The sequence below is a fragment of the Vanessa tameamea genome, chromosome 23 (genome assembly GCF_037043105.1).
Source record: "Vanessa tameamea isolate UH-Manoa-2023 chromosome 23, ilVanTame1 primary haplotype, whole genome shotgun sequence".
Classification (NCBI taxonomy): Eukaryota; Metazoa; Arthropoda; class Insecta; order Lepidoptera; family Nymphalidae; genus Vanessa; species Vanessa tameamea.
In genome coordinates this window covers 3,930,189-3,944,465 of record NC_087331.1, presented here as the reverse complement: position 1 = coordinate 3,944,465, position 14,277 = coordinate 3,930,189, and the positions used below count along the sequence as shown (strand labels likewise).

Below are 14,277 nucleotides of genomic sequence, written 5' to 3'. Positions count from 1 at the left end.
CCAAGTATTACCGCTGGATTGATGATGAAATGAAGACCATTAAGGTCTAAATACAAGTAAGATAGTATGTAGCTGTTAGTTAGAGGCCAGTGGAGGAGGGTGGCTAGGTTAGAACACGTGATTGATGACCGCAGTTCCAAGCCCAGACAAGCCAAGACCACTGGAAAAATTGTGCTTAATTAATGTTTACAATTCGTCTAGTGTTCGATGAAACCGTGAGGAAACCGGCAATCTAACAGAACTCATTGAAGCAGGTTGGTGGAACAAGCTCCAAAATTTCTCCTAAAACAGAAAGTAGGCCTTAGGCCACCTTTAGAACATTTACAGGTTTTTACTTGGTCAGTGATAGTGACTGCCTCATTGATCTCGTGGCTAGATATAAGGTCATTGGTCTTGAGTTTCTTCTCGGGTCCAAAGTCCAGGTTAGGCCGATAGAAACTTTAAAGTTTGAAGATTGAGTTTATCAGTCGACATATACTCAGTAACTGCCTCTGAAGGTTTATTAGGCCTTGGAGAGAAGATTTACCGATTTGGTCGTGCGTCTGAATTCCAATCAGTCATGTTGGATCCCATCGGTTTATCAGAGTGAGACAATAGATAGTTCTCATATGTTTACACATACACTTGGTCAAGAGAACGAAAAAATTACAAAACCTGCAAATCCAGCCAGTTATGTTATCTTATTTTCATCAATCGAATAGTCGCGTTTCAAATATTGATGCTAGGAGTTTAAAGGGGTACGTCACACAGTATATTTATTATTCTACTCGAATCAATTAATGTTTCAAAATATATTCATCCAATTGGAATCGGATTAAAATTTGACATTCGTGTTTATTTACATTTCATTTTAAAGTGAGCTGGGATTGCTTAGTGGATAGGCGCGTGAATTTTAATTGGGTATTGCGGGTTGCCCAGGTTTGATCTGGGCAAGCACTAATGAGTTTTCATGTACTTCATTTACTTTAATTTAAAGCAGTGTGGGAACGCGGGAGGGGAACGGGAGCGTTTATGTTTAGTTAAATTTTCGTCGATCTTCTTGTTTTTTTTGTCAGGACGGCAACATTTCAAATGTTATAGTCGGCGAGGCAATAACGACGAAAGGTCCTGTTGATATTTCTACAGTAATATTGACCACGTATAACCGTCTGCCCATTTGCATTCCTTTTTTAAATAAATAAAAACAATGATATTTTTCTAGGAAGTCAAAACTAAAACAAATATTTTATGTACGTCCACGGAAGTGATGTCACGCACATAATATTAATACAAATCCAGTTTGTGAGCGTATCGACCGACCGTTGACTGATTTGCCGTTACTCGTCGACAGAGTGAAAAATTTATTGATATTTCTTGCAAATTATTATGCATCAAATCACTGACTTCGATACAGTTATGGAGTTACCGTATAACCTACACGAATTGTATCTTTAATTGGTCATAGACAATTAACTCTGCAAAATATTACAATTAGTGCAGACACTTTATTATGATCACACATTGATTTTTTACCATTGGCAACACTAACGCTACATTTTTCCAAGATGATTTTTTTTCTGTGTAGCAACAAAATCAAAATTGTACTTTTCGATCGTCACTTCAGATAAAATAGATTTAAATAAAGAACAGGCAAAGTTGTCCTGCAGATCTTCTTTTTAAGAATCTTATAAGAAAGTAGTGTGTATAGTCATTAAGAATTTATTAATACTTCAGTAATTAATCGTTAAAACGACAACACTTTTAACATATTTAAAAAAGACGCTTCTTTTCCAATTACAGGGAACGAGCAATCGCTTTCGTCCCTGTATTCGCTTTTGTTGCATAATAATGTTACTAGTTTTCGCCTTCGACTTCGCTCGCGTTTTAGGAGTTGGTTGTCAGGTATTATTCACGCAATATCTTTATGAATTATAGCCTGTGTTATTCTGATGAATGCTTAGTGTTAATATATAGAATAGGTATCTATTATACAATATATTATAATATCTGACTATATTCACCTTACTATAATCCGCCACGAGTACAGGCACGGGCAGGCTACTCTCATCAGAGATTAGTCTACTGGGCAGAATATATTATTTACAATTTTGGAGACACATGATGTGCGATTCTATCGTTTCACTTTTTTTTTTCTAAAAAGTATTATTTTAATGTATAATAAGATTTATATATATTAATTTAGTCTTCATAAATATTTTAAATAAAGATTAGTAAGGCTCATAATTATTGCGTCCATTAACTAAAACGGTATGAAAACCCAGTTGGTAGTTCTAGAGTTCGAAAAAAAGTCGGGGTGACTTGTTGTATATGTAATGTATCCATAATATTATATCTAATGATGGTAATTTAAAGATTTGTTCTTCTTAATTTGTTAATAATCGCTCATTATTTTAAACGTTTATAAATTAGCGTATACTAGATTTGTCCGATAAAGCATTATATAAGAGCCGAGATGGCCCAGTGGTTAGAACGCGTGCATCTTAACCGATGATTTCGGGTTCAAACCCAGGCAGGCATCACTGAATTTTCATGTGCTTAATGTGTTTTATAATTCATCTCGTGCTCGGTGGTGAAGGAAAACACCGTGAGGAAAGCTGCATGTGTCTAATTTCAACGAAATTCTGCCACATGTGTATTCCACCAACCGGCATTGGAGCAGCGTAGTGGAATATGCTCCAAACCTTCTCCTCAAAGGGAGAGGAGGCCTTAGCCCAGCAGTGGGAAATTTACAGGCTGCTAATGAAATGTAATGTAATGTTCTATTTGTAGGAATGTTACTATGTAGTGTTGAAATGTAGGAATTAATTTGAACAAATATTGTCGTGGGACTCACCAATTCGTATATTTGTTGTATGGATTTGTATTGTTTGAAGAAGTGACGTCACTGGAAATAGTTTTAATCGATTTTTGGATAACAGAAAAAATTGTTGCTATGTGCAATAGTGCCAATGCCTTTTTAATATAATAAAATAAAAATATACTTTATTAAAGTAAGCACTTAAATCGTCATCTTACAAAATTGTAAACGTAAAGCTACCACATGATAGAAACTCAATAGATACACTTTTCCCAAATTTTAAATACAAAGTTATGTCAGTTAAAAACAAAATTTATATACTGCAAGGTATAGTTAAAGTCAACGAGTGTTAATTGTATGGTGTGTTTGATTTTATTAGCCATCTCATCCCAAATGTTTTTTTGAGGTGTATAACCGTCATTATACCTATACCGTGACGGCAAACGGCACCTTCCTTCCAACGGTCACTCTGTACCCCCATGTGTGTGCTTGGTGCATTTATTAAAAAATGGTATTAACGCAACAAAAAAATATTTATATTTTTTGTTATACAAAAAATCATTATTTAAAAATCATCAATTTTGATGTTGCAAATTTGCTAGGCAACCCAACTACAACTTCAAAGCATGTATGTATGCTGTTCGTTGATTGTCTGCGGGTGGTGGAGCGTACGTAATTTTTTCCTTCCTCTGTATAAAATCGCCTTGGCAATCATCCCAAATAGAAATCCATCATAAGTCGTCATAATTTTATTCAAGGTTAAAATTACGAAGGCCTTTCTATAATTGATGCGGAAACTCCGATGTTGAATGGAGGAATAGAGTGTTTGATTGTTTCCAATTTCACGGATAAATTGGCATGTCTATTAGCAATGTAAATCTGATTGGTCAATTTTAGTTTGGCTCTGAAGTAAAAGTAAATTTTATTTTATTGCACATCGACATGTCCTACGTTAAACTAAGTTACTACAAAAAGCAACACTCAAACAAGAGCGTTTAAAAAAAAGATGCTTACTTCGTCCCGCTAACGTCCCAGGTTTTGAAACTTGGCAAACAAGTCTTAATCTAGCTTATATTAAACTGTCAATTTTCTTTTTAAGCTCTCTGTTTTTTGTTTTATAGCACATACATCATTGTGATTTGTTTTTATTCTCTAAAAAAAATCCCAATACAAATTTATTCAATGGAAATCAAGAATATTAGTACTGTTCTATCTAGTAACTATTTAAATTCATGTTTATTATATATTATCGTCTTGACGAAGGTTTTAGGTTATTTAAATGCTACAGCTCACAGGGGCGGAGCAGGAGCACTTAAACAAGACGGAGCCTGAACAGGGACCTCTTAATGTTGGAAAAATCGCGCGGATCAGTTAGCGATAAAAATAAATCCATAATAGTTTTTAGCACAATCATGTCTATGCATGGCAACGGTAAACGAAGATGACCTCTGATCCGCTTGAACCCTTGTTTCTCAATCAATCAACTTGTTGTGCAACTTTAATTGGTATGTCTCATCCTTTATAAGGATAAGTATAGCCGACTGTCATTAGAGCAGAGAATATACGGAAGGGGCATGTGTGAGAACTGAATCACTAAATCTTAAATATATTTCTATTCCATTAATTTGATTTCGGCTTTTGACATTGACTGTAATAATATAGCCGTCATTTATATTATTTTAAAATCCAGTTTTAAATACATAACACACAACAATGTGAATCTTAACAAAAACTATGATTAAGACTCCGGTCAAGCATCAATTTTCATCTGTTTAGTCAGAAATGTATAATTGATTTCTTGTTCAATGGTGAAAGACGTAGTCGTATGGCAGTATGTTTGTATTGGATAGAAATGTACCACAAGTATCACCAAACGGCATGGAACAGCGCAAAAACTCCAAAGCTTCTTGATAAATAGAAAGCCCTAGCCCGATACGTCTACTTTATAGCACCTACAAGCACCCACTCGTAAAAGAGAATATTTTAATTCATTTAAATAAATAAGCTTGATATATATATTTATATAAATTTAAATAATATGTCATCATCGTCTTTGCTACATAATTATCTTCCTCAATAAATAATCTTCAAGTGCTCTTTCAACATTTCAGTCACGGACTTGAAATATCAATACTTACTTTGAATATTTAATTTCTGCATTGTAAATATTACATACTATTGCCTGCTTAGATGATTTTAGTTGGTCTGCTTCTGTGTGCTAGGGAAGAAACCCCATATAGGGCTTTTTAAAAAAAGAAAGTTCAGTAAGAATTAGGAAGTTATCGAAACAATAGAAGCACTCGTAATCATACGGCAGATTTATCATCGATCGTGTTTTATCCGCACAATAATAATTATAGTGCGTATATGTTATCTCCAGCGTAGTTGATTAGTCCTTGAGATTAGACGTCATGGCCAAACATTGGCCGGATGGTCTTTATAATATGTATTCGTTCATTCATTGTTTTATATCAATCTCTACGTAAGAATCTAAAATGCAAACTATTTTTAAAATATTAACCAGCTTTACCAATTGTGGTTTAGGGGTCGATGAGTCAAATGTTGCTGTCTTTTTCTATAGGATATAAAATCAATGATAATAGAAAGAGAGGATTCTATGTTTCACAAAACAGCTCCTAATAAAACGTTTTTCAAGTATCCGTTTCGAGGAACTATCGATGTCCCGTGAAGCCAGTCGGTGACAGGTTGTCGGACAAATGGGCATCTTTTAGTAAATGCCCAACATCACCTGTAAACATTGGGCATGTAAGAAAATAATGCTAAGCATTCTTTACTCCAACCAAGGGATCTAAGATGGTATACATTGTACTCAACTTTTAAATCAGAACAAAATCGTACATAATGTTGCTGTTGGCAGTAAAATTAATTATGAGTTCGTAATACCTACCCAGATAGATTGGCATGAAGTCAATTATGATGGGATCAGACGGTGGATCTATGTATAGTTTTTTTACGGTATGGAAGCTACCAAATGTTAAACGAACAAATTTAAAAGCATAGTCTTTTATAACGAGCTCCATGGTGAAGGGATATACATAATTTTTATGGTACTTACTATTTAAATCATTTGGACCGGATACCTTCATACATAAAATATAGCTATGTGTATCATATGTTGTATATTATGACGCAAAATCGTTTAAATTTTTAAAGTTCATTAGGATATTTGTTCAAATTGACCTTGACATACAAGTTTTTTTTAAATGTAAAATTCCATGATTACATTTGATTACATACAAAAACCCACCACACAATAATAAACGTACATCAATAAATTATCTTACATACAATTTAATTTCATAATTTATATAGGTGGGATGGTCAAATGGGCCACACCACTACTTACCATCGAGTGGTCACTAACGCTCATAGACATTAGCGTTGTGATAAATGCTAACCAATCCTTATTTCACCAATGCGTTATGAACCTCGGGACCTAACACGATATTTCCCTTGTGTCTGTAGTTACATGGGCTCACTGAACCTTCAAACCAGAACACAGCAATACTGAGCAGTGTTGTTTGCTGGTAGGATATCTAATAAGTTGCTTGTACTGAGTTAAATATCAAGAATTCATAATATGGATGTTTATTAAACATTACTAAAATTTGACACAGTTTGACTGATCACAATGAAAGTGGCATAGATATTTATTTTTTTATGGAGAAGAGGAATTGCTTTGAACATATTTATTTTGTTTTAAGTCGCAGCTATATGGTCTATCTTGACTGATATTATAAATGCGAAAGTTAGTTCGTTTATTTGTTTGTGTGTTACGTTTTGTTGTCTTGACTACTTGCAGAAACAATATCAGGGGTATAAAAGGTCATGGGCTACCTAACACCTGCCCCACCTACAACGGTCAAAACCGTTTTTCTGTATATTAAAAGGTTTGAAAATGAAACGTCGTGCACAGAGAACTAATTATACATTTTTACATTCTTCAATAATGTTAGTAAAAGATAAGTTAGACGTGCAGTAAATCAGCTGATCGCATAGTTCAAAACGGTAATGTCGGCGAGCGTCATTGACACACATACGCTTTGACGTAATACGCGATACAGTCTTATTCTGTAAAATATTTACGATGTATTTACGAACGAGTTAGAACGATTTTAAAACTTTCAAAAAAATATATGTTTTTATGTCTTAAAATTATAATCACTGCATTACCATTTAAGGCTTTTTAAATGTCGTAATCGGTTTATGTTATGATTTTATTATAGCAAATTGATTGCCTTTTTATATTATTTTGACGGTAATTTATGGAAATTGATACGATTGCATTTATTTTATTGTGTTGTGATAATAAATGTCTAGTGCATTGTTTTAAACGTCCGGGTTGTATTGCATCTGTGGACACCATGAGTTATTAATTCTCGAGCAACAAGCTATGCGTGACTTGTTCAATTAGCTATGCTGTTATAAAAACGATTCAGATTAAGAAAAACTATAATTTTTGCATAAAGTATTACATGAATATTTTTTTTTTTTAAACTTTTATTAAAATTTATCTTATATTAACGTAAAAAATATAATGTACGTATAAATGATATTTAAAATCGAACGATGTTTGAAAGATTATATATTAGAAAGAGCAAATATATATATCATTTAATTTATATTAGGATATATGTAGTTTTACTAAATAAACAAAGCCCGCCTGGGTAGGCACCACTCACTTATCAGATATTCGACTGTCAAACAGCAGTTCTCAGTATTGCTGTATTCCGGTTTGAAGGGCGAGTGAGCTAGTTTAACTATAGGCATAAGGGACATAAAATTTAGTTCACAAGGTTGGTGGCGCATTGGCGATGTAAGGAATGGTTAATATTTCTTACAGCGCCAATATCTATGGGCAGTGGTTACTACATATCATCAGGTGGTCCACTTACCAGTCCGCCTACCGATATCATATAAAATATTCAAATTTTTAAGATTTTTTAAAATATTGCATAATAATATTTAATATTAAACGTTCTCCAGAATAAGTACTGGGGTCATTCAACGGAAAATAATACGTCACATTAAACTGTGACAGCGGTTTGTTTAGGTTTTTTATTGCAACATGATTTCCTTGGCGAATAATTTTAGATGGCAAGTTATTTATAAAAAAAAATATGATTAAATAAGTCTTGCACCGCCTTTACTCGATGTGTATTAAACCACTAAACCGAGTTTCATGAATTTTTTAAATAAGTTTGAGCTCAAAGGACATAGGCTTTTGCTTAACACCTGGTGACTAACACTTAAAACGCGAACAAAGCCGCAGGCGATAATTATCACAATATATTGCCTTTCTTAAACCTGTAGCGCTGTCTGGAAGAAACGCATCTTAGTCATTAGAATTTCATATTCTATTTGTAAAATATATATCGTTGCTATAAATGATCATTTTTTCTAATATAATTTGTGTTATTTCAGAATTCAGCACAATGCATCAAAAGAGCGTTTACAACATCGTCTGGCTCCTGGCTTTGGCTATTACAGCTTGTAAGTATAAATATTTAGTTACATAACGATTTAATTTCACGAAGTTTATTTAGCGTAGCGTAACTTTGCTATTTAAGTCTTGGTAGTTTTAAGTACATGTTTTTTGAAGAGAACGATTGGGAAATCTTCTGTAATAAGTGAAAATTATAACTAAGATCGTATTAATTTAATTTATATTATTCGGTTGAAAGAACTTTACTCTCATTTTGACATTAACATGAGAATTTATAGCGAGGAAGAATAATAATGTAACAGTTTGTTCAGCAAACTATTTGGCATTTTTTAGGAGATCAGAATACAGAAAATTTAAAAATGAGTAATTAAAAAGAATATTCTATTTTCAAATTTTAGATTTTTTTAAAGTATTGGTAAATTATTATAATGTTATTGGTGATCTGTATCATTATAACGAGCTATCCTTTCCGTCTTTGTGCTGAATAAATAAGGGTTCACCCACACTTCTTTTAAATGAGATCTGAAATCTGTATTTTTGATCGTATACATAATTAACAAATGATTCCAAAAATATTGAAAAGAAATAATGTTTTCATTTTAATAATTACCGTATAAAATAATTAGTAAATATTCAATATTGCTCATAATAAATTTACAGGCGCAATTATTATATTAAAGTTATATGCATTTAATTTTAAATTGCAATTATATACACACACACACATATATATATATATATATATATATATATATATATATATATATATATATGTTTATCTTCGTGTTATTTTTCTTGCTTACAATTTCATAAAACAACAAATATTCACATACCTACGTTTTTTAAGAAAACAAGTTTGTAGAAGGTACGAATATTTCAAAAGGTATGTTGCTATTTTTAAATTTAAAACTTCCATTCCGAATATGTTAGTCACGCAGTTATAGATCACCATATGTGTAAAACCTGTTCGTACATGGCAAATATCTTAAGCTCTCATCCTATAAGAGCAAGGGAATTCCCGCCAGTGGGAAGTCTTAATAGCAGTTAACCATGTAGGTTTTAGTAGGAAAGATATTATTAAATACATATTCATAATTTGATTCGATATTTGAATTCGTTCTTTAAATAAATAACGGCGATCGTGAGCCATGAACATTATGGATTAGGTTCTGTACAAAAATGAGACATTTTATCCATCTTCGTTTTGGTACTACAATAAACCTTCACTTAAGTAAAGTTGCGTGAAAATTTCTGTATCAAGCCATAGCATTTTTTCTTTTTGTTTAATGTTGAGCTTTATAATTAAAGGTTAAAAAACTATGTACAAAATGTTAGTAGGCTATCTTTATAGAAGGTTCATAAAAAGTGTTATATATGATTTTACTCTGTGGCTTTTGCAAGCCTGTCTGGATAGGTACCTATCGAATTAAAATTCTACCGCTAAACAGAAATTCTTATTTTTTTTATATTTTTATTTAAGGTTAAGAGAGATAGTTTAACTAATATAAAAGTGTTCTGTAGATATGCATGTTTGAGTTCGAATCATCAAATTCTAAGATTTTTATTACATCTGTACAAAGTCGGGACTGACAAATAATTTGTGTAATATTTAATTGAAAAATTACTGTTTTCCTTAAACTAAGCCGTATTTATAATGACGTCGCTAATTGAACAAGTCACGATACCTCGTTTCTCAAGAAGTAATAACTCATGATGTCCGCACATACATTGATATTATTTTATTATTTTAGAGTTTAGGGTTCTAGTTGTAAGATGTTGTTGGATAAGTGTCTAGCTTATCAAGTTAATGATCCAAAGGTTATTATTTCGACATTTTTCCAACAGCCTCAGTTCTCAGTAATAATTATAAGACATGTACAGATATAGATATATAAGAAGAAAAGAGAGCCGAGATGGCCCAGTGGTTAGACCGCGTTCATCTTAACCGATGATTTCGGGTTCAAACCCAGGCAGGCACCACTGAATTTTCATGTGCTTAATTTGTGTTTATAATTCATCTCGTGCTCGGCGGTCAAGGAAAACATCGTGAGGAAACCTGCATGTGTCTAATTTCAACGAAATTCTGCTACTTGTGTAGTCCACCAACCCGCATTGGAGCAGCGTGGTGGAATATGCTCCAAGCCTTCTCCTCAAAGGGAGAGGAGGCCTTAGCCCAGCAGTGGGAAATTTACAGGCTGCTAATGTAAAATGTAATGTAATGTAATGTAAAGATTATCTGCGTCATATGATAAAAGTGTCTCTGTCTGCGTGGCACTGTATGTGCTTTTAAAAGTTAAGTTTAGCATCAATTTTACTGGAACGAATGTAAGCGATATTTGAAGTCTCTGATCGACGCCTGAGTCTCGACTTGAGTCGATTTTCGTAGCTTTCAAACTTTATAAGAACTGTGCTTTACGTGAATTCGAGCTCAGCTCTTATTCCATCGCAATAAAACTACCCAGATAATTTGATTCATGAAATTTTTGACCAGAACAACGAGCTTTATTGGGAACGACGAGCGGTGAGAAAGAGTGCCGTCATGACTTGGTCGTCAATCTGAGTTTTAAAGATGGAACTTTGCCAATGTGTGTATGGAGAAATTTTCACAAATCATATTAATTTATACAATATAATAAAAAAAAGGTTACAATTCATGAACATCATTTTAACACAGAAGATATAAATTAATGATATTAATGTAATTAATTAAAACACTACTGAGTTTCACGCCGGTTCGTCTCGTTAGAATCTACTTACTATCGTGTTAGCTTTCAATTAAATCTCGTGAAATTACTATTCAGAAGTGCTTCTAAGAGCCTACTCGTATGAATTATGATTTGGAGAAGAATTGACGAACGAATGATATTTATGTTAGAGGAGGTTTAATGGTAAATAAACATCATAAGACTTCGAATAAACGCGACATCATTGGTCGAGAGCTTAAATAAATCTGTGATATTAATTATGAGTTTGCGAAACAATGTCGTTTCGAATGTTCGTTAGTTATCGGAACTTCGGTAGTAAAAACAAAGCATTAGTTAATTAGTTCAACGGATAGCGCTGCATATATTAATGGTATATTAATTAAGAATTATTTTTGGTGCATAATATAACAGAGACCATATATAAATGTCTTTACTCCTTATTCGATTGGAATACGCATTCACAATCAGTTGAACTGTATAAAACTTTCTATGATATGAAAATGAAAACGAGAAGTGTCATAGGACATCTGATTGGAGCGAAGTTGCTTTCGTTTTATATTTACACATATATTAAATAATAGACGCAATGAAAAAAAATAGTATAAATAAAAACGTATATGAAAGAAAGAGACAGAGATAAATAGAATGAGAGGGAAAGCTCGCCTGGCAGTTTACTCTACTGTAAGCCGCGTCAAAGGGCTTCGTTCCAAAAAATATGTAAACTTTCATATAAATCGGTCAAACTATGACAAAGTAGCAAAATTCATTTCATATTTAGATTAGAAGTAGTAAGACCAAATCCAGGTGTCCTTTTACGTTTACACAGATTTCGAACTTGCCCAGTACCACAGCTCAATTAACATATTAATTAAGGTTTACACCTCAGTATCCGTCTCTCCCTGAATTGATAATCGCAGTACATTTAATATTCAACGAACTTGAATTTGAGATTTAAACAAAGATTCACAGTGATAGAACGAAGCTATAGAAATTTATAGCACGCGTATTATTTAAAGAGTTTTTAAAAAGCTTTAAGCGTTTATTTTATGGTTCTCATAGGTATCTTTATACAAATGTGTTACACCACATACATCGTGGAGAAATAAAATTATTAATACTAATACTATAGTTATTATTGATACTGTACGTGTTATTTTTAATCCATGAAGACACGCCCCTCTATTTTCTACGAGGGGAAAGTGCGGGGTGTAGAACTCAAGCTTTAGTCTAAAGTCGTCCACGGCATGCAGTGTTGCCGTGTTGAGACATCGGGAAAGTTGATCTAAATATTATTCATGTTCTATATCTTTTGTGATTTACATTGAGTGGTTAAATGATAAATTTATACCAAATTGACCGAAAGATGCAGTTTTCAATAATGCAGCTAACCATTACTCTGGTTCGGAAAAAATACCAAACCCAGGAAATTACTAATACAGAATTGGCGTGGCGTGTTTTCATACTTTAATTTAAAATAAATATTAGTAGAAAATAAAAATACAGAGTATTTCACATTAAATAAATATCATAGCGATTTGAAATTGGGTATTTTGGTAGAGCATATTTCCAGTTGACTATGAATCTTTTCTGTCATTTAACTTAGGGTTTGTGTATCCATATAGATAATCAGACCGTAGCAATAGATTTGACACTGTAACAGCTTACAGTGCACACTTGTACTGTAGCGATTGGGGTGGTGAAAAATAGTGGGGTGCGTCATCGCGGATTGAACCATGTGTAGTGTACCATTATCAATGTATTAAAAACCTAGCCTACCTTTATATTTTCGATTGACGTCAAAAAACAATCTGCTGCATACTATATGAATAAAAAAATAACGCAAGAACTGGACTGAAAAACAAAACTCTTGAAATGTTAGTTCAATAGTTTATTACAAAAATAAAAATAAAAACTGAGAACATTAATATTAATAGCTTAGCCAATCTACTGGATGTGGAACTTTAAAACAATGATAGGATTATCTGACGGGGCAGTAAACTGAGGTGATTGTCAACGCCTCCGTCTTAACACCTGATTCATTTAATGTAATTACTTCATTGTGAATTTTCCATAGTTATAATTTTATTTATTTACTTTTACGATTCCAATAGCTTAGCACAATAAACGATTAATGAATAATTTTAGATATATTTAAGATTAATTAATTCTCAAACTGATAACAGTAGATAATAAGATAACCTACTTAAGATGAACTTCTATATCGTTCAATCGAACGCAATGATATAATGATTTAGACACAGGCAGTGCGATGTTCCACGGGTTTCCGGGTTTTGGGTTGAAAAATCACTTCGTAACTCACTCAGAATTATTGAAAATATTTACATTATCACTTTCTACTTCATAATTGTATTCCGCGGTGCATTTCCCCCTTGTTTTAAGCTCGTCACTTGTGTAAGGAGTGGGTACGACAATAGTATAAGGGGTCAGGATCGATCCTGCGACTTTTTACATCGCTAGGCGTCCTGTAAACCATTGCGCTATTGAAGCTTGAATTATATTGTTAATATACGTAGTAAAATGTGAATCAGTTAATTTTAACATTCCATAATTGTGTAAACAAATTTTATACTATAAAGATAGATTATTGTGTATTGTGTATAAATATCTAGTACGTAAAGACCATAAGTGGCAGGCTTTCACCCGGCAATAACATCCATACGGGATGATTTTTAAACATAAATTAAGCACATCGGAATCAATTTTTTAGCTACGGTTATGTATAGCGAGTATGTTAATATATGTATTCTACCTACTGAGCCATGTCGGCTCTTTTTTTTTACAAACACAAAAGACTGTCACGATAATCGTATCAGTCAACAAGAATTATATACTAACATTGAGTAAATATACAAAAATGTATGCTTAAATCTTATAACTATGCTTATTTATAAAGCTGGAGTTGCATAGTCGCTGACATTGATAAATCTTTGCTCTTTATCTACAGACAAGAAATGCATACAATTTAAACTTTCGCGAGGAGTTTCCTGCCTCATGCGCTGTTCCATTATCTTTGTTGATCTTTGTCGAATGTGTGGCGCTGGAGTTAGAGTGGGCTAACGATGACAAAGGGAATATCAAACCTCTTTCATTATTATAACCCCATATCATTTCTTCTTTTTAAATTTAATATTGCACTCAATTTTAATTAATGTATTTTGAAACACTATTTTTATGTTGCTAATGCAAAATAAGTCATGAAATTTTGGTGTCTGTGAGTTCGATAGTAGAACTCTCTCGATTCTCATCATAATAAGTTTAGTGTAAATACATTAAATTGTAAGAGAATG

The 14,277-nt window shown here is 32.8% G+C and overlaps 1 protein-coding gene across 4 annotated transcripts in view; it reads left to right on the top strand.

Moving 5' to 3' along the window:
• The window catches only part of LOC113401933 (uncharacterized), a 113,696-nt gene that overhangs the window by 61,207 nt on the left and 38,212 nt on the right, over nt 1–14,277 (top strand). For all 4 annotated transcript variants that reach the window (XM_064218605.1, XM_026642012.2, XM_026642011.2 and 1 more), the window contains one exon: nt 8,243–8,311. In XM_064218605.1, coding sequence (XP_064074675.1) covers nt 8,254–8,311 — 58 coding nt within the window. In that variant the 5' untranslated portion in view covers nt 8,243–8,253. The remainder of the gene's footprint in view (nt 1–8,242; nt 8,312–14,277) is intronic.